Source organism: Nannospalax galili, unplaced genomic scaffold (genome assembly GCF_000622305.1).
Source record: "Nannospalax galili isolate Female #2095 unplaced genomic scaffold, S.galili_v1.0 scaffold218, whole genome shotgun sequence".
NCBI classification, from domain to species: domain Eukaryota; kingdom Metazoa; phylum Chordata; class Mammalia; order Rodentia; family Spalacidae; genus Nannospalax; species Nannospalax galili.
In genome coordinates this window covers 3562212-3589888 of record NW_008343207.1, presented here as the reverse complement: position 1 = coordinate 3589888, position 27677 = coordinate 3562212, and the positions used below count along the sequence as shown (strand labels likewise).

Genomic DNA, 27677 nt, shown 5'->3' with positions numbered 1-27677 from the left:
GTCCCTTTAAGTACCCTCAGCAGGAGAGCACACTACAGCTGAGGCTCTAAGCATTTTCCCTGCCTCAGAAACCCACTGCTTCTCCAAGCCTATTTTGCCAACTCTAGCCACCCCTCCCATAGGTGTAAAGCAGGCCTAGGTGGTAGGGACTGGCTACATCATACAGACCTGCTCCTGTGGGAATAAAAACCCAACTTCTGGGTGTTGTAAGAAAAATCAGCTGGTAACTACAAAGCAACCAAAAAGAGCCTCAATTCTTTGTTCTATGGGATGGTTCCGTTTTAGCAACCATAGTGGTGACAAGCTCCTCCATGCATTTGTACAGTCATTGGGGACAAGTGATAACTGTTATTGAGGGCTACAAGCTCCTTTTCTTGGCTTCTGTGCTACAGATGGGAGGTTCATAAGCATGGCTTCCCCATGAGGGGGGTCTCTAGGACTCTGTCCAGCACTCTGGCTCAAAAGAATCCCTGGGACCCAGGATCACCCACAGGCTCCATGAAAAGGAATTCTGTGCTGGCTGAGTGGCTACTTCTGGGCTCAGTGCAGGTCACTCACCAATAAGCATTGATTCTCTCTGGTATTCCTGAGTGAGGTAGGAGCGCTGGGTCACACAGTACACGTATCTCTCCAAGACATACCAGCACATCTCATAGTAGAAAGGGTAGCGGAACTTGGGCTGAACCTGAAAGCAAAAAGCAGGCAGGCAGAGATCAGTTTCCAAGGACAATGGGGAGAGACATGGTAGGGTGGTAGGTTCCCTGAGGCAGAGGTCATCATCATCTTAGCAAGAGCACAAATGGCAGAAGGGAAAAATGGGAGGTGTCACTGGCAGGAAGGCAAGAGGGAGGCCCGGAAGGTGCGGGGTGCCAGCAGCATGCACAGATGAGGCAGAGGAGAGGCCTGTGTGAGGGCATCACTTCATTCGTCCCTGAGCTACCTGCCCTGAAAGATAAACAAGGTCCACTGTATGCTTCTGTGAGATGCAGGAAAACAGAGTTCTCCCCTGACCTGCTGCCAGCACCATGGATACCTGCAATTGGGAGCTGTAACAGACACACACTCCTTATTCTAGAATACTCTTGCATGGACTGCTGTCTCTCCCATCCTCTTGAAAAGCAGAAGTCCACCTGAAAATCCTTACCCATCAGCAGACAGGCTACCAAACATCTTCCTGTACTCTGGGAAGAAGGCCAGGAAGGGAGGACCTCAGGATGGGAATGTGATCTCAGCTACCTCCAAAGGTAGGCTTGCTACCTCAGAAGTATCCTGCTCCCCCTCACAAACAGTTGCAACACCTCCCTGTGTTCCACCAAGGGCTCCCCAGGACATAAGTCCCTAATGTGATCAAGGTGAGTGAGACATCCTGTCATCAGGGGACACACCTGAGTCTGGAGGCAGAGTCTAACGGAGAGCTCCTCTTGGCCATTTCTTACAGATGAAGAAGCAAACACAGAGGCACATCTATGAAAATGTCTGGACCCCAAGGAAATTCTGATGGATGGTAGTGCAGGGGCTATACAGGGGAACTAACAGTGAAGGAAGGAAAAGGGTAATACCATCACCCTGGCATCAGTATGGAGGAACCTTCTAGAAGCTGCATCCTGAGTGGGCAAGAGGGCAGTGAGGATGTGGTAGGGTGCCCTGGTCTCACGCCATAGAACTGCACAGTGAATCTTGCACATTCATACACACCTGCTCAGTTCTCTTTCTCTTTTGCCAAGGGTGTGTCTATGAAGGTCAGAGACCCCCTCCTGACTTTTCCCATCCTTCAGCAAGCATTCCCAACTCCTAGCTGCCCCTTCTCTGCTAACAGTATGCCATGACATGGTACCTTTGGGACAAAGATAAATAAAAACAGACCCAAGTTCTCCATTGCCTAAAATACATTTTCCTGTTATTGTCTAAGTGCCCAATTGGAAAAGCCTCCGGTCCTGTCTTGATTCCTCATCTACTTCTGCTAACTTGTTTTTCACCTTTTGGGCTCTTTTCCCCATTTCCAGGGCTTCACCTCTTCTACCTGTGCACTGGGTCCATTTGATCTCCCTGCCTCTGGCGGATGACGTGCTTAGGAATGAGATCATGGTCGCCGCATGCTTTCCAGCTCCTTGGGGGAGATGCATGAAGTTGGGATCATAATCGAGCGTTTTCCTTGGCTCCAGCTACTTTCTGAGAAGCCCAGTTTCACTTCTGGGGTACTGTGACTTTTTTTCATAATTACTGATCAGAGTCCCCTGGAGTTTATGAAAGAGGGGGGCTTTGAGTATGAAGCACACCCTGACCTCCTGTGAAGAAGTGACTGGGGGAAGGGGCTCAGCCCCACCCCTATTCCAGAGAAAGGGCCAAATGATTTTGAAACAAATTGCCAATCCCTCAATTGCAAGCTGAGGAAAACAGACCCTCATTCACAACTCCCAACAGTAGACTTGACTGATAAAACACTTTGATCTTCATTTTGACTTTTCGAATTTTTGGACACTATACAGTCTACTACACCACTGATGGGCATTGTGACACCCAAGAATCCTAGATTGGGGGGAAAATTGGAGAGGGGGGCTGCATTTCAGGAGAGGAAGACAAATCTCCCCTCTTTGTTGCTGAACCCAAGGGAAACTAGCCGGGTGAAAACAAATGCTAATGAAGGAATTCAGTCTTTTTTTTTTTTTTTAATTTTTTTTTCCAAGAGAGGATTGCAGGAAACAAAATTTGCAAAAATTGACTTACAAACAGGTTGTCGCCTTCCACCCTTCGCCTTCAAAAGGTTTCAGCCACATGCCTGGGAACATTAAACACACGATTGCTCAATATTATTTGGTGACAAACCTGGAGCCTCACCAAATTGAGTTGTTAACCGACCTCTGTCCAAAACAAAGGCAAGGCAGTCACAAAGCAGGCCCTGCTGGCAGCCTCGAGGACCGTTAATCAACAGTGGATCTCAAGGGTTCAATTTGAGTTCCAAGGGCCCATTTGAGTGGCACCTGGCCTGAGCCCTTCCTCAGAGGCACAAGTCATCCAAGAACTAAACAGCCTTTGGAAGAGAGCTGAGGAGGTCTCTGTTCACCTAGAACACCCAGGTCTTAAGAATCGGAAAAATGAAAACATGAGCGTGGGTGGAAGCACCTCAAAATTTTTCTCCTGGAAAAAAAAAAAAAATCAATGGAAAAAATAAAAATCCAATGGTAGGGGGAGGGGAGAGGGAAGGTAAATTATTTGCAATTTCCAAACAGATTCACTGGCTGTGAAAGGAGGGAGGAACAGGGGTGCCGGCATTACCTTTTCTGGGAAAGCTGTTTTCACTAGAGCCATTAAGGAAAAAAAAGATAAGCATAAGAAAAACAGCAGTTTGATGAGTGATCATTTGGACCTTCCTACTCTTTCTTAGCTAGCTGCAGTAAAAGGCATGTGATTGTTGTGACAGAATCTTAAAGGAAGCATGAAGCAATTCACTCTGATCAAGCTCTCTCAGCTCTCATCTTCAGAGTGGGAAGTTTCATCTGCACAGGAGGATTTGGAAATATGTTGGTCCCCAAAGGCCTGCACCTGTTCACACTGCCTTACAGTGCCCATGACACTGCAGAATGAGGTCACCTAGCTTCCTACTACACCTGAGAGAATCTTAGGCTCCTGGTCTGGACGGGGACCCCCATCTTGAGGTTTCTGGTGTGGATGGGGGTCCCCCACTTTGAACCATAAAGGAAAATTCCTTTTCTAAGTCAAACCCAGATCCAAGGGCTCACAAAAGGTCAGTTCCCTCTGCCTTGCCTCCTGTATTTAGTTTCTGACCAAAGCCATGCTTTAGAACTCTGGGAAAATGGCCATATCCTTCTTAAAGGAGCTCATGGGGTGTGGGCGGGGGGGCGGGGGGAATTGAGCTATAGTGAGTTGACACATAGTTGACACATAGTCTTGGCATTTTACTTGGCTTCCAGGACTTTCCCAGGCACCTTTTTTTGGTCTACTTTGGCTTCTAGGACATAAACAATTGGGCCTTGTAGTCAAACCCTTTTCCAAAGATCAGATTTTAAAAGCCTACTGCTGCTTGCAACCCAGCCTGCCCCCTACCCACCACCTACCCACCCCCGCCCCTCAAGCCAGCAACCCATTTCAGGGAAGCCAGATGGGTGCCCACTCAGAGACTAGGGAAAGGGGCCTTGGGGGAGGGGCCGATATGCATCTTGATATGGTGAGATGCTTCTCCAGAGCACACTGGCTAGGGAGGCAGACGAGGGGAGTGTTTAGTCCCTCCATTACCCTGATTTCTGTCTTGAGTGACTCCAGTGGGGGAGGGGAGCCAGGCTCCTATAGGGAATGATGGGGCTCAGATGCTCTGAGATTCCCATGGGAGGGGACAGCTACCCAGCAAGTGGCCAAAGCCTTTAGAAATCCCCAGCTGATTCTGGCTTTCAGGGATTGCTTGGAAAGTCTGGGCCTGAATTCTCCCTCTAGAGTGCTCAGTTTCCACCCACACCTGCTGGTCTGCTGCTCACAACAAACTGGCCAGTTCTTCAGGGCTGGCCAAAGAACAGTTGGCTGGAGCCCAGACTTCATTTGACTGAGACTGAGAAGTGACCATTTGTGCCCAAACAGTGCTTTCTCCTGAATAACACAGGACACATGCTCCAGACCAGGGCTGAGCAGACCTTTTGAACAGATGGTGTGGTGAGTGGGTGACAGAGAGAAGGGAGGAAGAAGTCCTGGAAACAAGGGGTCTGCACAGGATTCTGGACTAGGCTTGGGCATCACAGACAGCAAATCCACCAACTGGAAATGTAGGCATGTTCTGGGAGCATCAGAGTTTCCTCACTTTGACTCGGGTGTGTGATTTCATGAAAACCTAGACCTAAATTGGAAAGATAGATTTGGACCAGAACAGCATGAGATATAGAATCCAAGATATCAACACCTCTCTGGGGCCAAAAAACAACACCTCTGAGGCAAATCCCAAGAAGAAATGGTAAATGGTCTGTTCATATAATGGAGTTCTAGTCAGTCCTAAGAACTAACATGCTGACATATGCTATAACATGGATGAACCTCATACTAAGCGAAAGAGTCAGGACATAAAATGCCACATATTATGATTCCATTTATAGTAAATGTCCAGAACAGGCAAACTCCATAGAGACAGAAAGTAGATTTACGGGCTTCCAGGGTTGGAGGAAGAGGGAGAAGGGAATGACTGTTAATGGATACGGGGGTTTCTTTGAGGGATGAAGAAAATGTGCTGGAATAAGTGGTGATGGCTGCATACTAAAAAACAGAATTGTATACTTCAAATGGTGAATTTTAGGTATGTGAACTAGTTTTCAGTTGAAAGAAATATTTAAATGGCCACATAAAAACACATAGAGGAAGGAGGAGAAGAAGAAACAGGCCCTCTCTGCCCCATGGCTACAGTTTCTGACCCTAGAGCCTGTCTCAGACACGGGGTCAAGCCATGGCATAGGAAAGAGGGTGGCAAAGTCCCAGGCATCAAAGGTACTCAGGGAATACCCCTGGAGCAGAAGGCACACATCACCCTTGACCTAGGGATGCAGAGAAAGATTTGATAGCTAAGAAACCATCACTTCAACTGTCATTGAGGAGGGCACAGGGAAGCCTTGGCCCCAGAGACACTAGCTCAGAGATGGGGACCAGGAATCAGACACAGGCTTCCTTTCCATCAAACTTTAATTTCCCAGGGGAATACACAGCAGAAACCTGACCTTGGACCATGCTGGGCCTCTTTCCAAGACCCCCACCACTTGCAAACATCAGCAACAAGAACAACATTCCTGAACTCCATACCCCTTTCTATTTCTACATGTACAAAGATAGATTCCTGATGCCTCATGCTGCTCTCTCAAGATGTAGATACATAGATACGTCCTCTTCCACAGGGTTTATTCTTTCTTTTCTTTCTTTTTGGAGAGAATGTAGCTCAACTTCTAACTGTCTATGTAACCAAGGCTGGTCTTGAACTCCTGCTACTCCTGCCTCTACCTCCCAAGTACTGGGATTACAGGTGAGCACCATCATGCCCATTTTTCCAAGGTGTTTTGCTTGCTTCCAACCAGAAGGTTAACAGAAACTACAGGGACTTGGGGGGAGGGGCTTTTGTGGTTATCCCCCATCTCCCTGCAGAACCAGGACCAATGCCCCAGTTTGAGACAGGGAGAAGAAGTTGGTAGGGAACTGGAGCAGCTTTGAGACGGTCCAGCACACCCCCAGGAGAGAAGGTGCTCCTTACCCGGGTTCTGTCCTCAATCTCGTAGATGCGCAGCTGCATGGGCACGTTGAAGCTGTGCAGGATGTTCCCGCCGAACACCAGGGAATCAACAGGGGTATACACTGCGTGGATCCAACCTAGTGGGAAGGGCAAAGAGAAGATGAGCTCCAGCCCCTCTCGCTGGACTGAAGGGAGGGAAAGACAGCACACAGGAGGGCACGGGGGGGCCAATGTACAAGGCTGCCTGATGAAGACACCAAGGCTCCTGAACAGCCTGAGTCAAAAGAGGCAGGGCCCAGTTGCAGCTTCCATTCTGAGCTAGGAAGCTGGAGGCCCCCTCCTAGGATGTACCTCCATCCTCAGCCTTTTCCTAATCATTCCTTTGAGCACTGTTCACAGGGGGGGTCATATGGGACAGTTCAGAGTATGACTACAGAGTGATATCCTGTCAGTCAGAGACACTTTTTCAGGTAGAGCACACCTTGTTGGCATCGAGTCCTCCCAGGCCCATTTTCGGGTGATCTCTTAGCCACATGATGCCTGTACCCCACCTTGGCTTTTCTTCCACTCTGTACCCAATGCTAAGCAGTGCAGCAGCCTCCTTCCTACAACTTCTTAGTGGTGTGGGCCACACTTACTACTTCCCCAGACATACTCCAAGTACTCGCCAGGCTTCAGCATATTAATTTTCACGGAAGTCCTACAAAGAACATGCTGCAATCACAATTTGCAGATGAAGAAACTGAGGCATGCTAAAATGAAGTCATCTGTCAGGATTTTGACTCCAGTATGTTAGCCTCTGGTCTGTGAAGACTTTATTCAACAAGCAAATATCATCTCTTCATTGAGATTAGCCATGCTGCCAGTGCTGCAGAGACCCACGTGGCACCTGGATGCAGAGCTAAGGGATATACAGCTTTATATTAACCCCAATTTGCAGGTGCTGAAACAGGCACAGAGGAGAGTCACTTGCTGAATGAAGGTGCAGCTGGCCAAGGAACAATTTTCTTCAACAGGATTCTACAGTGCCCTGGAGGTCCAGGGGACAGGCATGAAAACACGCCTGGAACGCATGTTCCAGGAGGAGAAACATGGGACAAAAGCAAGCAAAGATAAGGACAGGGTGGGGAAACCCACAATGAAAGACAGAAGTGGGTCAGCAGAGGTGGGGAGGTGGGCAGGGGCAAGAGCAACCAGAGACCCCCCCCCCAGAGCCTCTTTTCCCAAACACATATCTAATTATTTCACTCAAAGGAAAATTCTAGAGAACTAATCCATCTCCCTGTTCAGGAAGTTCCATTGTCTTTCTCAGGTGAGCTGAGATGCTCCAGCCCTCAGACTCACAATCTGACAATGCTGCAGGCAACAGAAGCTGCACATGGGAAGAGCACACAGAGGCTACAAGGCCATTGCTGAACAGCAGCTACTGGTCCTCCCTGTGGGTGGAGGTAGGGCTGGCAGCTGGTAGAGAAGAAGGAAAACATGGTCGTCAGCAAGGACTGGACACCCCCCACACACACACTCCCTACCCCCACCCCACCCTCAGGGCACTGGAATGGAAGCTTTGCTTTATATGGAAACCTCGGTCTGCTTTTGTTCCAAGGTCTCTGGCTCAGGCCATCACAAGCAGCTGCTCTGTGACCAGTGTACCACTGTGAGAAACCTTAGAGCCACCTGGACTTCCACGCCCACTGTGCAGAAAGACAACGGCTGCTGCCTAGAGCCTCGGCTTCTGCATTTGCTCATCATGTCTCTACATCAGCATGAAACCTGTGTGCATCCCTCGTGTGTGTGTGTGTGTGTGTGTGTGTGTGTGTGTGTGTGTGTATTTGTGTGGATGTTACATGCACCAGTGTGTATGTGTGCATGGTCAAGGTCAACATTGAGTATCGTCCTCTCTCACTCCTCACCTTTTTTTTTTTTTTTTTTTTTTTTGGTCTTTTTGAGGAAGGGTTTCCCTGTAGCCCCAGCTGGCCTGGAACTCACTACGTAGACCAGGTTGGCCTCGAACTCACAGAGATCCACCTGCCTCTGCCTCCCAAGTGCTGGGATTATAGGTGTGCGCTACCACGACTGGCACCTTTTTTTTTTTTTTTAAAGACAGGATCTCCCTGTAACCCTGACTGGCCTGGAACTTGCTATTTTATAGACCAGGTTGGTCTCAATCTCACAGACATTCGCCTGCTGGGATTAAAGGCATATGCCAGGGCTAGAGAGATGGCCCAGCGGTTAAGAGCACTGACTGCTCTTGCAGAGGACCCGGGTTCAATTCCCAGCACCCACATGGCAGCTACAAACCATCCTTAACTCCAGTTCCCAGGGAACCTGAAGCCCTCTTCTGATGTCCACAGCATTGCACGACATGGGTGCACTCACATACATGCAGGGGATACATTCATACACATAAAATAAAAATAGTTAAAAAAAAATAGCCTGGCATGTGCCATTGCACCTGGCTTCTTTGCCTTTTTTGTCTTGAGACAGGGTCTTCCTGTAGCCCCAGCTGACCTGGAATTTGCTATGTAGACCAAGCTGGCCTTGAACTCACAGAGATCCGTCTGCCTCTGCCTCCCAAATGTTGGGATTAAAGGCATGTGCCACCATGCCTGGCTTCACCTTATTTTTGAGACTAAGCCTGGAGCATATTCATTGGCTAGACTGACTGGCTGACTAGTTCCAGAGATCTGTTTTTTCCCCTCTACTCTGCCCTGCCCCAGGACTGAGGTTACAGACACACACCACTGAGCCATTGCCCCACCTCCCGTATACTTTTTAAAAATCAACTTCCACAATTGCTCATCTCTTAACTCTGCTGCCTGCCTGCTGATCATTCCAGAATCATATCTCTATGTTTTCATCAGGCAGAGATATACTGTTTGCTATCAGCAGTTTTAAGCAACTGGGACTGTGGCTGTCTGGAGCCTCAAGGTCCTGTTCCTACATATCACATGCCCACCTACCCCTACCCATGCCTGAGCCCAGGGGTCTGGGTTCCAGACAGTCTCTCCCCAGTGCTGATCCCCATGTGGTAAGGGGTACCACGAGACTGTCCTGCTTCTGGTTTCGTGTGTGCACCTGGAGGAAACTATTCCCTTCTTAGTGGGGAACTTGGTAAGCAGGAGCTTAACGGCTTCAAGCAACTGGCATTCACATTAGTTTGGAAAAAGACTGCCTGCATCAATCGTATTTATCAATCTAGACTTTCCTTTCTCTCCTGCAGGTGGAAATGAAGACACAACAGACTTCTATCTATTACCGTGATATGTGAGCAAACAAAAATAGAAGAGAGATGCTGTTGTAAGTAGTCAGGGAGGGACTCTGTATGCCCAGATATTTTAGATTCTAGAAGCTTCTACTGGCTTTCTTCCCACCCCAGGGCCTCATAGGTATGTCAGAAAGCTTTCCTTGGATCAGTGTGGCTGCTGAGACCAGTGCTTCCCACATCTGCTTCACTGTCTCAATGATGCCCTTAGGGAAGAAATGGGGGCAGGGGGAGAGGGGGACCCACGACCACAACACATAGTATTCATAAACTGCATCCATCCCCAAGGGTGGCTCACTTATGAAAACACTCTGGGAAGCCTGGAACTGGTGTCTTGGACTGTGACTGGGCGGGAGAGGCTGGCATCTGCCATCAGCAGTATGATGGCAATAAACAGCTTAGATTCAGGCCAAGCATCCAGGGACACATGTAGCCATTGAAGGCGTGCAGTGACCCACAAAACCCATTACCAGGGTGATTTCTGGGATCTAAGGGTGCCAAGAAGGACAAAGGAGATAAAAAGAGTATTACCCACAGCCCGATGCTGAGAACTGAGCCCCCAAGCCCCTCCACATATGTCTCCATTTCTGCAGCTGTTGTAGGGATAACCTCACAGATGCCATAACCCCACCACCACCACCCCTGGGCCCTGGCTTCTTTCACAGACTTTGATGAATACTAAGTGCAGGGCTTGGACCTGGGGCTGAGCACTGTGGCTGCCAGCATGAAGCAAGGATGGCCTCTCCTCCAAAACTGGAAAGCAACGGGTTGTATCAGATCCAGGGTGCGTTTAGTTTGATCTACCTCATGCTTAAAAAACTGAAGAGGTTTCACTTGAGAATCTGAATTGCTTCCCTCTTCACAAAGTAAGATAGACATGTCAAGCCCCATTCCTATCTGGCCCTGAAGGGGTCAGCTCTGAGCAGTTGCTGCTCAACTTCCCATGGCCCCAGCACCCTACTTTAAGTTCAGCTGGTTCTTGCTACCTCTTCCCTGTTCACCTTGTCCCCATTTTTGAGGTGAACTACCTAAGGTTACACTGGCAAGGTGTCACTGTTACCGACTTGCTGGAGTACCAGGAAGTTTGGGTCTTGGGTGGTTCTTTTTCTTTTTTAAAAATTCTTTTCTAAGTCGGATGTGGTGGCACACGCCTTTAATCCCAGCAGAGGCAGAGGCAGGTAGATCTCTGTGAATTCAAGTCCAGCTTGGTCTACATAGTGAGTTCCAGGCCATCTGGGGCTACAGGGAGACCCTGTCTCAAAAAGACCAAAAAAAAAAAAAAAAAAAATTCTTTTCTTTTTTTTTTAGCTTGAGAATCTTTTATTCTCTTTTCTATTAAAACGACAATTGAAGGTTTTAGTCTTTTAACAAAAAAAATAATATAAAAAACTTACTGTCTAGGTAATCTGCTCAGAAAATATGTGCTGCCGAAGCAAGCACTTCTTTTTTTTTTTTAAAAAAAAAAAGGCTGCGTATGGTGATACATGCCTTTAATCCTAGCACTTAGGAGGCAGAGGCAAGCGGATCTCTGTGAGTTCAAGGCTGGTTTGGTCTACATAGTGAGTTCCAGGCCAGCTGGGATTACAGGGAGACTGTCTCAAAAAGACCAAAAATAATAATAATAATAATAATAACAAAATTTTTTTTTTAATTCTTTTTCGGGGGCTGGAGAAATGGCTCAGTGGTTAAGAGCACTGACTGCTCTTGCAGAGGACCCGGGTTTGATTCCCAGCACCCACATGGCGGCTGCAAACCGTCTTTAAGTCCAGTTCCAGGGTAATCCGAAGCCCTCTTCTGACTGTAGGACCCTGAGACCCTCTTCATTCACCCGCTACCCCGCAATCCCTCCAGACCCCCACTAACTGCTCTTTTAGCTTCTGTAAAATGCTTGGCTGCTGCTTTAGACATGTCTAGATATTCCCTGGCATGCCCTGACACACACACCCCCTGCTATCCCCACCTCCTTCTAGGAAACTATAGATTAAGCAAGCCGGGGCATGAAAACTGCTCTATAAGGTTAAAACGGAGACTCCTGGCCCGACAGATAACAGTCAGCACATTCCACAGCCCTGAGGGTAGCACCCACCAATGAGAGACCTCCAGGACTACATCCCTTGTAACCAATCAATTCAAAAGTGTGTTGGCACGCCCGGGTTCCTTGGACCAATCGAGATATGACTCTATTATTCTCCTCCTCTCTTTGTCTAAAACCTATAAAAGGCTCCACTCTCCCTTACTCTGTGCTCTCAGCATGGATCCGTTGAGTTGATGAGGTCTGAGAGCCCGAGCTTAAGCCTGAATAAACCATAAACCTTTGCTTTTGCATTTTGGTGTGTTGGGTCCTTGGTGGTCTTTTTTGGGTCCAGTGGATGAGGTACAACACTGACCTCCATGACACGGGTGCACTCACATGCAAGCAATACACTCACACACATAAAATAAAGATAATAAATATTAAAATAAATTATTTTTTTTTTAAATTCTTTTTCGAGACAGATCACATACTGCAGCCCAGACTGGCTTCAAACTCGTGGCAATCCTCTTGCCTCAGGCTCCCAAGTGATGGGATTATAGGCAAGTCACCACACCTGGACTCTTGGGTGATTTTTGGTCCAAGAAAAGGATAGGGAATACTTTCAGACCAGCCTAAGTCACTGAATACAGAGCTCTTCTCAGACACTGCCATCCTCAGGTATGACTAATAGAGTCCCCAACATGACTGCCACCTGATTACACACATACCCAAGAAGAAAGTATCCTATGTCTCCTCAACCCCTCCCATACCAAGCTGGACTGGGGCTTGGTTCCCAATACCCTGATACCAAGCTGGCTCTTAAGAATATTTGCTAGGCTGGGCATAGTGGTAAGTGCCTTGAATCTCAAAACTTGGGAGGTAAAATTTAGAGGATCAGGAATTCACAGTCATCCTCTGCTATACAACAAGTTTGAAACTAGCCTGAGCTACACAAGACCCTCTCAAAAACAGCAACAGCCAGGCCTTATAGTACACACCTTTAATCCCAGCACTCAGGATACAAAGGCAGGTGGATCTCTGTGAGTTGGAGGTTAGCCTGGCCTATATAGCAACTTCAAGGCCAGCTGAGGCTACACAGTAAGACCATCTCATAAAAAAGGTTTTTTGTTTGCTTTTTGTTTTTGTTTGTTTATAATTTATCTATTTATTTATTTAATGTATTAGAGTGTTTTACCTCATGTATGTAACTGTACCTGTGTTGTGCAATGCCTGCAGAGGCCAGAAGAAGGTGGTCATTAGCCATCATGTGGGTACTGAGAACCAAACCCCAGTCCTCTACAAGAGCAACCAGTGCTTTGAACTGCAGAGCCATCTCTCCAGCCCCTTGCTTTGTTTTTGAGACAGGGTCTCCCTGTAGCCCCAGTTGGCTTGGAATTCACTATGTAGATCAGTCTGGCTTTGATGTCAGGGAGCTCCGCCTGCCTCTGCCTCCCAAGTGCTAGTATTAAAGGTGTGCACCACCATGCCCGACTTGCTTTGCTTTTGCTATCTCAAATCAGATGTGGTAACATACGCCTATGATTCCAGTACCTTGGGTGGGGGCAGAAGGATCAGGAGTTGAAGGTCTTTCAAAGTTACATAGTGAGCTCAAGGCCAGCCTAAGTTACATGAAACTGTGTAAAAAACTGTCTTAAAAAACCAGAACAATTAAAATTTAAAGTTATCACCATGGGGATGAAAACCTAAGTTCAAGGTGAAAGACATCAGACTCTCTGACACAGGAAAAACTCTTATCAGAAGACTGTAAACCTCCTGAGCTCCCCAAGGATCTCCCTACCGAGAACAAAAAGTCAACTAACACACATCTCAGATGTGTGTACATCCATGGCTTGGAAGGTCCCTAAAGGACCTAAACATTCACCTAGGTTTATGGAATCTAAAATTCAAATCATGGGGAGGCTGATGAGATGGCTCAGTGGTTGGGAGCACTGGCTGCTCTTCCAGAAGACCCAACATGGCAGCCACCAACCTTCCGAATTCCAGTTCCAGGGGATCTGATGCCCTCTTCTGACCTCTGTGGGCATTGCATGATTCAGGCGTACTAACACACATGCAGGCAATACAATCATACACATAAAAAATACAAATAATGTGCTCTTCAGCAGCACATATACTAAAATTGGAACGATACAGAGAAGATTAGCATGGCCCCTGCGCAGGGATGACACGCAAATTTGTGAAGCGTTCCATATTTTTTGGAGCTGTGTGAATCTTTTCTGCTATTCTTTAATATTTTCAATAAATCTGGGGACAACAAAAAAAGATACAGATAATAAATAAAATATTTTTTAAAATAAATAAATAAAATTCAAATCTTGGGTTAGCAAGATGGCTCAGCAGGTAAGCACACTTGCTGCCAAATGATGAGTTTGATTCCTGGAACCTATATGACTAAAGGAGAGAGCCAATGCCTGAAAGCTAACCTCTGACCTCTACATGGTCCCTGTGGGGCACATACAGGGACACAGACACACATACACACACACACACACACACACACACACACACAAAGAGAGAGAGACACACACACAGAGACACACACAAATAAATAAATGTAGAAAAAAAAAATTCAAATCTTTTAGTTTTTCTTACAAAGTAAGAAAAATAGAGATGGGGTAGATTTTCATAAACTTCAAACTTCTGAATTTAAAGCACCACTCTTTCTTTTGAAATGCTTCTGACTGGCCCTACTCATCCACAGCTACTGCTCTATGCATTGAACCAACCATAAGTCAGACACATTCAGCAAAAACAGAGAAACTATCTCTGAACTGAATATATAGACTTTCTTTTCATTCCCTACATAATTTAAGAACTCTTCACATAGCATTTACATAGCATTCCGTATTACAGTGATCTAGATATGGGCTTTGGTATCCACAAAGCACACTAGAACCAGCCTCCTTCACCCGGCTGTAGCTCCCATACGTCTTTCTGAGGTACACAAACCAATTTCTCCTTCAAACTCATCTCAGCAGATACAATGTCCTGTTCCTCTTTCTTCAAGTTGACACTCCTTCCAAAAAGTCTTATTATCAAGAGGTACACAATCCCTGTGGACCTGACCCCTTCACTCCTTACAAGCCTGAGTAGAATGCTTTCACTAATGCAGCCTAAGACTGAAATCCCTGACCCCTAGGTTACTGGACACCTCCATTAGTAATTCAGACTGTAGCCAGCTAAAATTCCTCATTCTATCTCCAAGAAACTACAGGAAGGAGGCCTGTCTTCACTTGGCCCTCGCTACTAGGGGAAGCTCTTGCTCCAGTTTTACAGATGAAAACACTGAGGCAACGGAACCAAATCCCAACTGAGAAGGGTCACTGCTCTTCTGTAGAGCTTGAACCCCAAGTCTGTGGGGTACACTCATCCTCAGTACCTAAGGACCCTGTCACCCTCTCACATGGAAACCTCTAGAGGAAGACCCAGGAAAGGCATTTAAATGTCTCCAGAAGGAACAGGGCCAGAGACTTTCCCAAAGGATGGAGAGGTCTAGCTGGCAGCTTTCTCTCAAGCTTGAGACCTGCTCACCTCAGGGGATACCAGTGGCCCAGGTAACATCAAGGCCCACAGAAGCCTTCAGTGGGTCTCCAACCCTAACTGAGGCCACAGGGAGGTAGGAGGCTGCTCTAAATATGGGAGGAGCTGGTGGTTGACAGTGTCTGAGAACCACACAGGAACCTACCGGAAGGAATGAAAAATGTGTAGCCTTGTTTCAGCTCAATTCTCTGGCATCGTTCCACGCGGTCTCCCAGAAAGATGTCGCTCTGTTTGCCTGACAGCACCCACTCCTCATACAGTGCTAAATTGTGCAGGGTTGGAGGGATCAGCCAAAAGATCTTGGGAAGAAAAAGAGGCAGTAAGGCCAAAGTCTCTGATTTCTTCCAGGCCCCGACAACCCCAAATGAGCCCCACCTACTTGGAGAGAGATGGGGACAAGGGGGACAAATCCCAAGCAGAGCCCAAAGGATCTCTGAAGCAGGGAAGAGAAGGTTCTGGCCACCTTAGAGATCTCTCCATTCCAGCTGAAATACCAAAGCAGGAATACTTCCTGCACTGAGTGGAGCATTTTTTCTCCTGAGCTACAGGCTTGTCTGGGAGGTGGGGGAAGAAGAGGGAATTTCCTAGGCTGTATGATAAAATGGCCCAACAAATAAACTCAGCCTGTGCTCACTATGGAGGAGGAAAAACATCTGGAATCAAGTGGATTGACTTCCTCCCAGAACCTCTTCCAACACAATCATTTAAAGCAAATGTACATGCAGACCCAGGTATGCTGGACACAGATGGGCATTCTCAGGAAGTACTCCCTCCACGTAGGGACACTGCGGATGTATACCCCACTTCCTTTCTCGGGGAACTTCTATCTCCAGTGTGAAATGTTCTTGCTTGGAGGCAGGTGGTGACAGGCAACTAGACTTTGACGATAAAAGATCCAGTGCTAGAGCTGACAGGAACCCTGAAGGATATCATACTAGGCGTTCTTAGTCACCAAACCCAGCTGCAAACTGGCCTAAGGTAGGTAGAATACTAGACTGGGCAAGTAGGGATGCCCTCTAGAAGGGGACTGAGCTAAGAGGTGGCCCAAGGGGACGAAGTAGCCCTGAAAGTACTCATGGGGCAGGGGATGGCTGGGAGGTCTGGGAGGCTGTGAAGAGAGAAAAAGCAAGCCCTTCATGCACAAAAAGCCTGAGATGTACAGAAGATAGAGATTCAACTAGCACTCACCTTCCCACCACGGAAAACATGGTACCACACAGAAGTGCCTCCAAAGTCAATGTGGAAATCAGTGAAACAACCTTTCACACTCATCAGACAGTACCTGCAGCACAGAGCAGGAGTTGGGGAGGAAAAAAACAAGTCAATACCAAATCACCAGAGGCGAGCAAACCCTTTGCTTTGCAGTCGCCTGACCCAGTGCCCTTTTATAAAGGCTGCACAGGGGAATTTCCTCTTCTTTTTTTAAAAATCGAAAACTAAGTGGAGTTTCCCTCCTGGGGGATGCCCCTGTGATCAGGTGACAAATCTCACCAACTCCAGAAGCTCGGGGACAGCATCTTAGTTATCAGGTTCCCAAGAGAACTGGCAACAACAGGCTACCAGTTTTGACCCCTGCCCCATCCCCATCCAACACTAAGGCTTCCTTTCTGCCCCTTGACAGCTGATACCTTCAGTTCTCCCAAGTTGACAGCCAGCTTTGTAACAGCTGGGCCTCCTGAAATTCAGTTGTAAACCACCTACATAGTTTACCAATTCCCAGTCCCCATTCATCTCATTCGTTTAACCAGTGGTCCAGCCCAGGAGTGAGGCATGGCACTGAGAGAAATAGGTAAAACACTAAGATCTCTGCCCTTATGGATGAGACCCTTGTAGTTTAAGCATTGCAGAGAGAAAGTTGACTGGTGCAATGGATCACCAAGCGAGCAATGTGGCTGGAAAGCGCCCCCCACCCTCCTCCAATTTGATTCCTCCTATATGAAATGTCCCAAGTAAGCAAATCAATTGAGGAAGCACACAGATTAGTGGTGGCCAGGGGCGAGAGATTCTGAGTGATACTAATGAGGATGGGGTTTCATCTCGGGTGGTGAAATACTCTAAAATTGATTGTGGTTGCACAACTCTGTGAGCATACTAGAAAACATTGTATTGCACACTTTTCCTGGGTGAATGGTATGTGAATTCTCTCTCGACAGAGCTGTTTATTAAAAAAAAAAAAAAAAAAAAAAGGGAAGGGGTTAAAAGAAGCTCCTGGGAGTACAGACCAGGCAGAGAGGGGTAAAGAACTCCAGCAGCAGAAGATGGGGCGGAGGTTGTCCACCCAAGGGGAGAAGGACCCCGACAGCAGCTCTTCCCTCTCTTCTGAGCACTAGGCAGCAGTAGACAGCCCATCCCTCCTTACAGGTACACACCGATCTCTTCCCTCCTCCCCACAGCATGCTACCGCCCTGTCTCCGGGGGAGTGGACAAAACCTTGAGGAGGAGGGGGCATCGAGCCTCTCAAGTCCAGGCCTGGCAGACCACAGTGCCAGTCCCCCTGCCACTCATCCCTTCCCACACGAACCCCGGAGGGCACGGAGGAGCAATCTCCCCTCCCTCATGCCCATCTTGGAATCTCCAGAGGCCGGCGCACACGCTTACCCTACTGACCTCTTTTCCCTGCTGCACTTTGCTTTTCCGTGGTTTGGGGAAGAGGGATGGAATGGGGCGGGGACCGGCAGGGAGGAGCCGGCAAGCCCGAGTGGAGAGAATGGGGGGCGTGGGGCTGAGCAGGCATGAAAGTGGGAGGTTTCAGGAGCCCCCTCCTGACTGCCTTTTGCACCTCTTGTTCAGGTGGACCCGGCGCTCGGCACTATGCAGGCAGCGTGCCCCGCGTCCCTCCTCCGGATAGGCTGGAAGGAGCCTTAACCATGTGTCTGCAGGAGGCTGACAAATCAGAAGGCCTCCCCGTACATCAGAGCCCCGCTGCCTAGCAACCCTATCGGAGGGGTGTAGTTGACAGTCCAGGACTGTCACGAAGCTAGCACTGGGGCTGCTGAAGTCCTGACTGGGGCTCCACACCCTGCCGGCCTGCACGCTCATGGGCAAGAGCCGCAAGTCCCCCGACTTAAGGCCAGAGAGATCCTCTCTCCAAGGAACTGGGGTGGGGGGGGTCCTGAAGCCCTCACCCACCACACCCCCGTGGAACACACTGGCTTCTTCCGTCTAAGCTCCACTTCAGAATATTAGTCCTCATTTCCCTAAAACCAGCTCTTCCTCTTGGTTTGGATTTTTTTCTTTTTTTAATCTAACCTTGGTTTCTCCCCCTCCAGGCCTCAGCTGAACACAGTCTAGAGAAAACAATTTAAGTGTGTGGGGTGGAGCCAAGAGAACGTGCTTCCTTCAGCCTGCAGCTGGATGCCCACGGAGTACCCATAGCGGGGGGGGGGGGAGGCTGGGTTGCCCAGCTCCAAGCCCCAGGGATGTCTGGCCCAAACTGGTCACTCCTACTTAGCCCATCTTCCAGCCCCCTGCCCCAAGCCCTTCCATGCAAAACTAGGATTCCCTGGCTGTTGTGCGCAGAGAAAGTTCTCCAAAAGAGCCTATGTCTGATCTGCCCTCGGGGGCTCCTTGGGCGCTACGGATGCCACTTCCAAGCCCACCTCTTGTGATGTGACCCCTCCTTTCCTGACCTGGGACATCCCCAGCCCCCACCCCAAGTGCAAGCGTTAGGGAGGCCAAGGTAGCCGTGACAGTGGCTTTGTCTTGACCCCTGCAGCCCGCAGGCCACCCCAGGCTCGTGCCCGCGCTGACTCGGGGCTCCCTGCTCGCTCCTGCTCTCCCTGGCGTGACGCCTTTGCACTGACCTCTACAGCTTCCTCTTCCCAAGCACACCGCAGTCACATGGGCACCCCGGCTCCGTGCCACGGCCGCTAAGCTTTCCCCACCATCAGCCCGCCAGCTAGCTGGGCTTTCGCAACAGCAGGCGGGCGGGACAGCCACGCACGCGACACCCCCCGCACCCCCCGCCAAGTGGTTTCGGAGCACCCTCTAAGTTGGCAGCTGAAAATTGCTGAAAATCCCGGGCCCCCAAGCTAAGTCCTTGAGGGATTCCCGCCTCCAAGGCCAGGGCTGGAGGTGCGCGGCGCGCGTACCAGGGGGCGCTGCACCTGCCGCACCAACTTTGGGGCGCGGCTTGGGGTCTGCGGAGGCTGTGCGGCCACCCTAGCCGTTTTCTCTCCAACTTGCAGAAACTCTCCCGGGGGTGGCCCAGCTGGCGTCCCCTCGGGCAAAGGTCTGATGGAGGCGCCGAGGGGAGCTGGCCCAGGATGGCTGGCTGGAGGCGACGTGCGGGCGGGAAAGCACTCACTCCACGCTTCCACCCACCCCCCGAGACACAAAGAGCAGCTCCGAGACGCTGGCCGCGCGGAGCCTCCCACGCCCGCCCCACGCGGTTACCCTGGGCGGCCGTGGCTCGCGGGCGTCCCCTTCTGAGGAGGCTGGACGCGCGCCTGGCCCTGGCCCCGGCAGCCGAGCACCTGCAACCGCGCACCCAGGCCCAGGCCAGGACGTGGATGGAGCCCGCGCGCCGCCTTCCTTCCTGGGGACACCGGCACCGCCCGCGCTATTCGCGCGCTGTAACTGAACACCGGTGCGGCGCCGAGGCCGCCAGGGAAGTGGAAGGAGGCCGCGCACCCAGCCAGCTCCAGGGGACGCGCCGCCACTGACGGCGGCCCCCTCGCCCCGCTGGGCACAGCTCATGGGTAGCTCGTCCCACCCCACCCCACCCCAAGCTCCCAGGCTTGGGGACCACTGCATCTGGGTTTTCCCGGAGTATGGACGCCATACTGATGTTGGGGTGAGGACCGAGAGAAGCCACCTTCCTTAAATATACACCTTCGGGCACAGCTGGAACGAGGTCCAGAGCTAGTTCTGGGGAGTACCTGATGGACATAAGGCAGCCAAGAAAGGAGGAGTGAAGCTCTCTCTGGCCCTTGGGCAACTTAATTGCCCTCTTGGGGCGACTTCCTGATTCCTAACAGAAGCAGTAACCTAAAGTGCAGCTGGACATTCGAAAGGACTCTAGCTGCATTCGCCGACTTGCCCTTTAGTTAACAACTGTGTAACATGAGGCATAGAAATATTGTGGGGATTCACTGAAACATCCATTAGCTATAAAGTTTACTTGGATTGTTTAATATCAAACTTCACAACACTGTGAGGTAATTCCAGCATTTCAGATGATGAAGCCAAGGTTCAGAGGTACGATCCCTCATCCTAGTCTCTAGCCTTAGGAAGTGGCATGCTTACATATCATTATCTGCCCATGACTCTCGCAGGCTTCCCCAGATCCTCCCGGCAAATCCCAACTCTAACTGTAGAAGTTACCGCCTAAGCTGACTGCCAAAGCTGACTTGCGGCACATAGAGAATGTTTACTCCAAACAGAAGCCCCACCCTTGGAGCTAAAGGCCCTCCATACTCAAACCACAAGAGGGTAGTGAATGGTTGTAAAGCCTCTGCAGGGCAAAAACCAAGCTTCTCTATTTTGGGTCAAACACCATTCTCTGTGAAAGCCGGTCATGCTAAAAGGTTCTAACAAAGTATTGATAGTAATAGTCGTATGAGTCCATTTCACCGACTCTTCCCGCTTGAAACCTAAACACTGAACCCATTTCCAAGTGCTCAATGACCCAGACAGAACTACTCCACACCTTCCAGTGTTCCATTCTGCCCATAAGCTAAGACTCTTAACTGGCTGGATTTTCTTTTTTTCTTTTTTGTTTTTTTTTTGGTCTTTTTGAAACAGTCTCCCTGTAGCCCCAGCTGGCCTGGAATTCACTATGTAGACCAGGCAGGCCTTGAGCTCACAGAAATCCTCCTGCCTCTACCTCCCAAGTGCTGGGACTACAGGTGAGTGCCACCTCTAAAGGAGAAGCAGGGCTGGTGTCATTGCAAAGATGATGACTGAAAATAGACTTGTAAGAAGTGAAGGTGTTAGTTCTGTGAATATCCAGGGGAAGAGAATTTCAGGCGGAGGTAACTAGTATATCCATCCTGAGCCAGAAGTCTGCTTCTCTTACTTGAGGAAAATCTAAGAGGCCAGTGTGGTTGGGTGGAGTTGGGCAAGGAGATAAGAGAATGAGGTCAGGGAGGTTGTGGAGAGGGCAAAGCATTGTGGGCTATGACTAGTGAACTGGAAGCCAACACAGAATCATGAGGCAATGAGTGACACCTGATTCATCTTCAAAGAATCACCTAGCTATTCTTTGGAAAAGGAAGAGTGGCAGAAGCAGTAAAGAAGCCTCATACAGCTGGGCATGGTGGCTCACGCCTTTAATCCCAGCACTAAGGAGGCTGAGGCAGGCACATCTTTGTGAGAAAACAACCATCCTGGTCCACATACTGAGTCCCAGGCTAGCTGGGGCGTCTCCCTGTAGCCCCAGCTGGCCTTGAACTCACAGAGATCTACCTGCCTCTGTCTCCCAAGTGCTGGGACTACAGGTATGCGCCACTACACCCCACTCATAGCTAGATGTTTTTGACTGGTGTATGGGGTTTTTGGTTTTGGGCTTGTTGGGGATTTGGGGGGGGCTTGTTTTGTTGTTGTTTTTTTCTGTTTTTTGGGGTTTTTTTTTGTCTTTTTGAGACAGGGTCTCCCTGTAGCCACAGCTAGCCTCAGTCTTAGAGATAGACCTTCCTCAGCCTTCCAAGTGCTGGGATTAAAGCTCACCACACCTGGCTGGCAGGTGTATGTTTTGCCTGTTTAAAGGAATGTTCTCTATCTTGGATTCGAGCACTTGTCCTTGGGTTGGTGTCCTTTTGCCTCACTTAAGATATGGAATTAGGTGCTGGAGAGAGGGCTCAGCGGTTAAGAACACTGGCTGTTCTTGCAGAAGACCCAGGTTTGAATCCCAGCACCCACATGGCAGCCAACAACTGTCCATAACTTCAGTTCCAGGGGATCCGACAGCCTCCGCAGGCATTGCACGACATGGGTGCACTTACCTCCACGCAAGCAATACACACATACACATAAAATAAAAATAACAAAATATGGAAAAAAAAAGATAATGGAATTAAAGCTGGCAGAAGAGACTATCCTACAATCTGGCCCAGGAAGTTTAAGTAAGATAATGTTCCTGCTTCTGGATGGAAGGACCATATCTGATGCACCAGTGAAAATAAAGCACCCTTGCCGGGTGTAGTGGTACACACCTTTAATCCCAGCACTCAGGAGGCAAGAGGCAGGAAGATCTCTGTGAGTTCAAGGCCACCCTGATCTCCATAGCCAGTTCCAGGCCAGCAGGGGCTACAAGAAGACCCTGTCTCAAAAAGACTGAGAGAGAGACAGACTGGGAAAATTGACAGATGATGATAGGTTAGCATACCACTTCCCAAGGCTGGTGACCAGGGATTAATTGTACCTCTGAACCTTGGCTTCTTCATCTGATTATAAACCTTTATAATTATTCTCACCAGGTTGTGACCTTGGGAAGGATACCCTCTTTTAGGAACTTGGCATCTCCATCTATTGAACTAGTCCAGGGCCTCTAACTGAAGGCTTTGTAGATCCAACCAAGTCCTGTGTGTACTTGCTTAGACTAGTAAATTCATTTTAGAAAGAATTTTTGCCATATGTGATGGCACGTGCTTCTAATCCCAGCACTCAGGAGGTAGAGGCAGGAGGATCAGGAGTTTAAGGTTATCTTCAGCTACATAGTAAGTACAATGCCAGCCTAGACTACATGAGAACTTGTCTAAAACAAAACAGATTTTCTAAAGGCCAGTCTCTCCAGTTATCTACAAACCCACTAGCCACTACTGTTTAATACTCAATTACATTACCATCACTCAACTATTATGAACTTCAGTCTCTTTATCTGTAAAATGAAGGAAGCACACTTGCCAAGGGTATGGCTGAGATGTGCATGACTGGGTTTAGCACAACACCTGGGCAGGGACCCTGCAGCAAAGGGAATGCTGGTAGAGAGATAAAGAAAAAGCCAGGAATTCACACTGGAATTCAGTATTTGACCATGGCGTCCCCCTGTATGGCAGGGCAGCCTCTATACCAATTTCCCTGCCAGTAAGACATGAGGATGATCATTTATAAGCCAGCAAACATAGATGAGAAGAGATTTTTGAATTAAAAGGTGACTGTGGCTGGGGACAAATGTGAAGGAGAGCAGACTGAAAAGTAGAGAATGCCCAATTCCAACAGGCCACATACACAGACATCTTGTCCCAACTGGGACACACTTCACCTTCCACGTCTAATGTACACTGTCTCCCTTACAGCATGGGAAGGAGGCAGGCCAGGGAACAAAGGACCACCATGCTACAGAAGGCCAAACTGAGTCTCCCAAAGGAGAGGAAAGACTTGCCAGGGTCAGAGGATGGCAGAAGGAACCCTGACATTCGTTCATTCCAACAACACTGTTCAGTTTCTTTTTTTTTTTTTTTGGTCTTTTTGAGACAAGGTCTCCTTGTAGCCGCAGCTGTCCTGGACAAAGCTGGCCTCCAACTCACAGAGATCCACCTGCCTCTGCCTCTCAAGTGCTGGGATTAAAAGTGTGTGCCACCAAGCCTGGCTTTGTTTCAGTTTCTTACCCAAATATTTTCCCCAGTTTTTCCTGACAGTAGAGTAAAAACAGACAGGGAAGAAAATGCACTCACTTTATAATTATCTGGGGACAAACTTATGCTTTATTTGAGGTCCCTTTTTGTTGGGCTCTTGAGCTACTTCATTGCTTATAGGCCTACAACCTATCTTCATTCCACTAGCAACCCTGCTGCAAACCTCCTGCTGCAGCAACAGAGGAGGGAGGAAGAGACTCACCAATCCCTTTCTGTAATGCATTACCATGCCCAATCCTCCTAGGGGACTATAGAGGCTTTGAAACATGCCCATAAATTCTTTGAAGCTCCTTCCTTCAAGAGGTAGAGCTAAAATGAAGCTACAGCTCAATGTACAAGGCCCTGGGGTTTGATCCCAGCACCTCAAAAACAAAGGGGATGGGGGCAATGATGTAACTCAGTTTGTAGTTTACCTAACATGACGAAGCCCTGTGTTTAATCCCCAGCACTACATAAAAACCAGGCATGGGGGTCACTTGTAATCCCAGCAGTCTAGAGGTGGAGGTGGGGGAATCGCACATTCACATCATCCTCAGCTACACAGCCTGAGGCCACCCTGGGCTACATGAGATCTTGTCTTGAAATCACCCCCCTCAAAAAAAAGAATAGAGCCGGGCGTTGTGGCACACACCTTTAGTCCCAGTACTTGGGAGGCAGAGGCAGGCAGATCTCTGTGAGTTCAAGTCCAGCCTGGCCTACATAGGGAGTTCCATGACAGCTGGAGCTACAGGGAGACCATCTCAAAAACACCAAAAAAAAAAAAAAAAAAAAAAAAAAAATGGGTAGAGCTATATTTCTATCCAAAAAGAGTATGGGCTGGACTAATTCATAGAACACAACAGAAATAAACAGGATATGACTTTCAAAATTAGGTCAGGAAAAGCATTGTGTCCTCCTTGGGGTTCTGAAAGCACTCACTCTGGGGAGCCAGTTGCTCTGCCATGAGGACATTCAACCAGCCCTGTGGAGAGGTCCACATGGTGAATTCACCCTTTAATGGTTTCCTGACAACCATTTGAGTGCTCCATCCTATGACCTGTCTTGACATAAACTCATCAGAACCTTTGAGTAAGAATCACCCAACTAAACCACTTTCAGATTCCTAACCTATAGAAACTGAGATCACCTTTGTTGTTTTAAGCCACTAATTTTGGGGGTTAGTGGGGTGGTTGCTTTTTTGAGACAAGAGTTTCACTCTGCAGCATAGCCTAGACTTGAACTCACAGTGATCCTCCTGCCTTTGCTCCCCAAGTGCTAGGATTACAGGCATGAGCTACCACACCTGGCTCTGATTTATTTACTTATTATGGTTTTTTTTAATATTTTTTATTTATTATCTTTATGTGTATGCGTGTATTGCCTGCATGTAGGTAAGTGTACCCGTGTCGTGCAATGCCTGCGGAGGACAGAAGAGACTGTCGGATCCCCCAGAACTGGAGTTACAGACAGTTATTAGCTGCCATGTGGGTGCTGGGATTCGAACCCAAGTCTTCTGCAAGAACAGTGTTCTTATCCGCTCAGCAGTCTCTCCAGCCCCTTATGTTTTGAGACAGGGTCCCTCTGTAGCCCCAGCTGGCCTAGAACTCGATATGTACCAAGCTGGCCTCAATCTCAAAGGTGCCTACCTTTGCCTCTCAAGTGCTGGGATAACAGGTGTGCACTACCACACCTGGCTACTAATTTTTTTTTAAGCTGTTAAGTTTTAGGGTAATGGCTATGCAGCAACAAACAGCCAATTCGGGGATATACAAGTAATCGTCACTGTTTAAATAGGTAGAAGAAATTTTCCAAGATGAGTACTTCACATAATCAAAGCCTTTCTGCAGGGTATAGCTGGCTGAGAAGAAGGCAACAGCAGACATGCAGAATGACATCAGTGTTCACTGACCCACCCATCATTTTCTCCTCTTTATGTCCCACTACTCTATGCGCCTTCGAGACATTTACTGAATTATATTTTCCTTGTTGGCTTGATTGTCTTTTCCACACTACAACATATGCTCCAGGAGAATGGGGACTTGGCTTCATTCAGTAGCCTGATGACTACTTAGACTCTTGCATCTTGTGATAACACATTAACACATTCTAGAACTTTTTTGTCCCCCACGAAGTTGCAGGCACCTCACTGGATTCCAGTCACCTTCCCTTGCCTGAAGAATGTCGACTGAAACCCATTAAAATTCCTAACCCTCTGACCACAGTGGAACAGTATAAATCCCAGAGGCAGGAAGAAAGCCGCAGTGTTTGTCACATGTCCCCCCTCTATGTCGCAAACCTTCCTTCGATTCAGGAGGCCATCAGCTGCCTCCGCTCTGCAGGCGCCTCCAGTGAGGCAGCTCTGTGATTTCCAGAAACAATGTCATTTTAATTAAATTCCACAGAACCACTCCACAGTCCCAGAGGGCTCCACAGTGGTGGGATTTTTTTTTTCCACCTTGCTTATGAACATTTCAAATCAGCCTTCATTTCAGTTAAACAAATGGACTATCTCCAAGGTGACAACGTCCTTCCTAACAAGGTTCAAATCCTATAACAAGTTCCCATGACCACTGATGGAGTCTATAAATATATTTGCCACACAATCTCACCAGTGCATCTAAGACACAGGGCCTAAAAACCTGTGAGTCCCATTTTATTGATAATTAGAGTCCCTAAATGCGCTAGTAGAGCTTACTATTTAAAGAAATCTTTCCACAAACTACTAAAGCTCTCAGGAAGGCAAGGTAGACCTTAATTGGAATCTGTGTCACCCAGTGCAGTCTATTTTACTTCCTAAATATGCGCGCAGGTGTGATCACCTCCCTTCTCCTCTCCCTCAAGATGTAGGCCAGGCCGCAGCCTCTTCATGCTTCCCATCCACACAGCAGGATTATTTTCAGAATGTAAACCTTCATGACCAAACCCTGCTCTTCCTAGAATCTCAGGGAGAGGAGAGTGGGAATGCAGTGACACTTGTCTAATGTTAACACTTGGGTAGCGGAGGTACAAGTATCACAAGTTTTAAGACCAGCCTGGGCTACCTGTGGAGACTTCCTCACCATCACCACCCTGCTGGGGGCGGGCGGCGGGGGGACCTAGGGAGATTGGTCAATGTTTGTAAAAGCACTTGCCATACAAGCATTAAATTTGGATTCCCAGAACCCACATAAATGCCAGGTGGGCATAGCACCTCACCTGTAATCTTAGGGCCTCAGGAGGCCCACAGAGGATCCCTGGAGCAAACTGACTAGCCATATGGAATATTCTGGGTTCAACTGAGAGACCCACCTCAATAAATAAGGTAGAAAGCGGAAAATTCATACATTAACCTCGAGCATCTACAAGCAACATACACATGCACATGCACCTGCACACATGCCACACACATACACGTGGGAAAAAAGACTGAAAACATGCACGCGCACACAGGCATACCACACACATATACATACATACATACATACAAGGGGGAAAAAAATCCCCCCCCCCAAAAAAAAAATCAAGAAAAAAATCTTGGAGAGGTTTCCAACCATTCTTATGGGAAACTAAAGTATTATTAGGGGAAATTGTGGCTTCAGGCCCTGTTCAGCCTGGTTCACCCCCATTTAGCACCCAGTGCCCCCATTCCTGTCCCACCAGCCAATGTCCCTCCCCCTCCTAGATTTTTGTACCCAGACAGAAAAACCCACCTCTCTTTTCTTCACCCAAGGAACTACTGAATTCTTTAGATGCCAGCTCAGTATGCCTTCCCTGATCTCCCTGACCAGCTGAATCACCTGCTACCAGCACCAATGTTACCATGTGTCTCTGTGTGGCCTCATCATCAGCTAACAGCTTCCATGTGTTCTGTCAATTCTGGATTAACATCTGTCTCTCCATAAACTGAACACTACACTGGGACAGAGATCTCATTAGGATCCCCTATCCCTACCCCAGTGTCTCCAGGACCAATTAGATGTTCAACACACTGTTTCTGAGTGAATGAATAAATGGAATCAAACAGTCGCTGGATCAATTCATAAGAGCCATAATCTGTGCTGGACATGGTGGTGCACATTTTTAAGCCCAGCACTCAGG

General features: G+C 48.4%; 1 protein-coding gene and 1 non-coding gene across 15 annotated transcripts in view; one reads left to right on the top strand and one right to left on the bottom strand.

Moving 5' to 3' along the window:
- Kdm2b (lysine demethylase 2B) overlaps positions 1-27677 on the bottom strand; it is a 146151-nt gene that overhangs the window by 77299 nt on the left and 41175 nt on the right. For all 14 annotated transcript variants that reach the window (XR_003850481.1, XM_029566594.1, XM_029566585.1 and 11 more), the window contains 4 exons: positions 16234-16327; positions 15191-15344; positions 6230-6345; positions 559-685 (listed from right to left, as the gene is read on the bottom strand). Coding sequence is in view for 13 of the 14 variants with exons in the window: in XM_029566594.1 (XP_029422454.1) it covers positions 559-685; positions 6230-6345; positions 15191-15344; positions 16234-16327 (491 nt within the window). In the remaining variant the exon portion in view is untranslated. The remainder of the gene's footprint in view (positions 1-558; positions 686-6229; positions 6346-15190; positions 15345-16233; positions 16328-27677) is intronic.
- LOC115071414 lies at positions 13597-13701 on the top strand. The gene has a single exon (XR_003850499.1). It is a non-coding gene; the product is annotated as a U6 spliceosomal RNA (small nuclear RNA).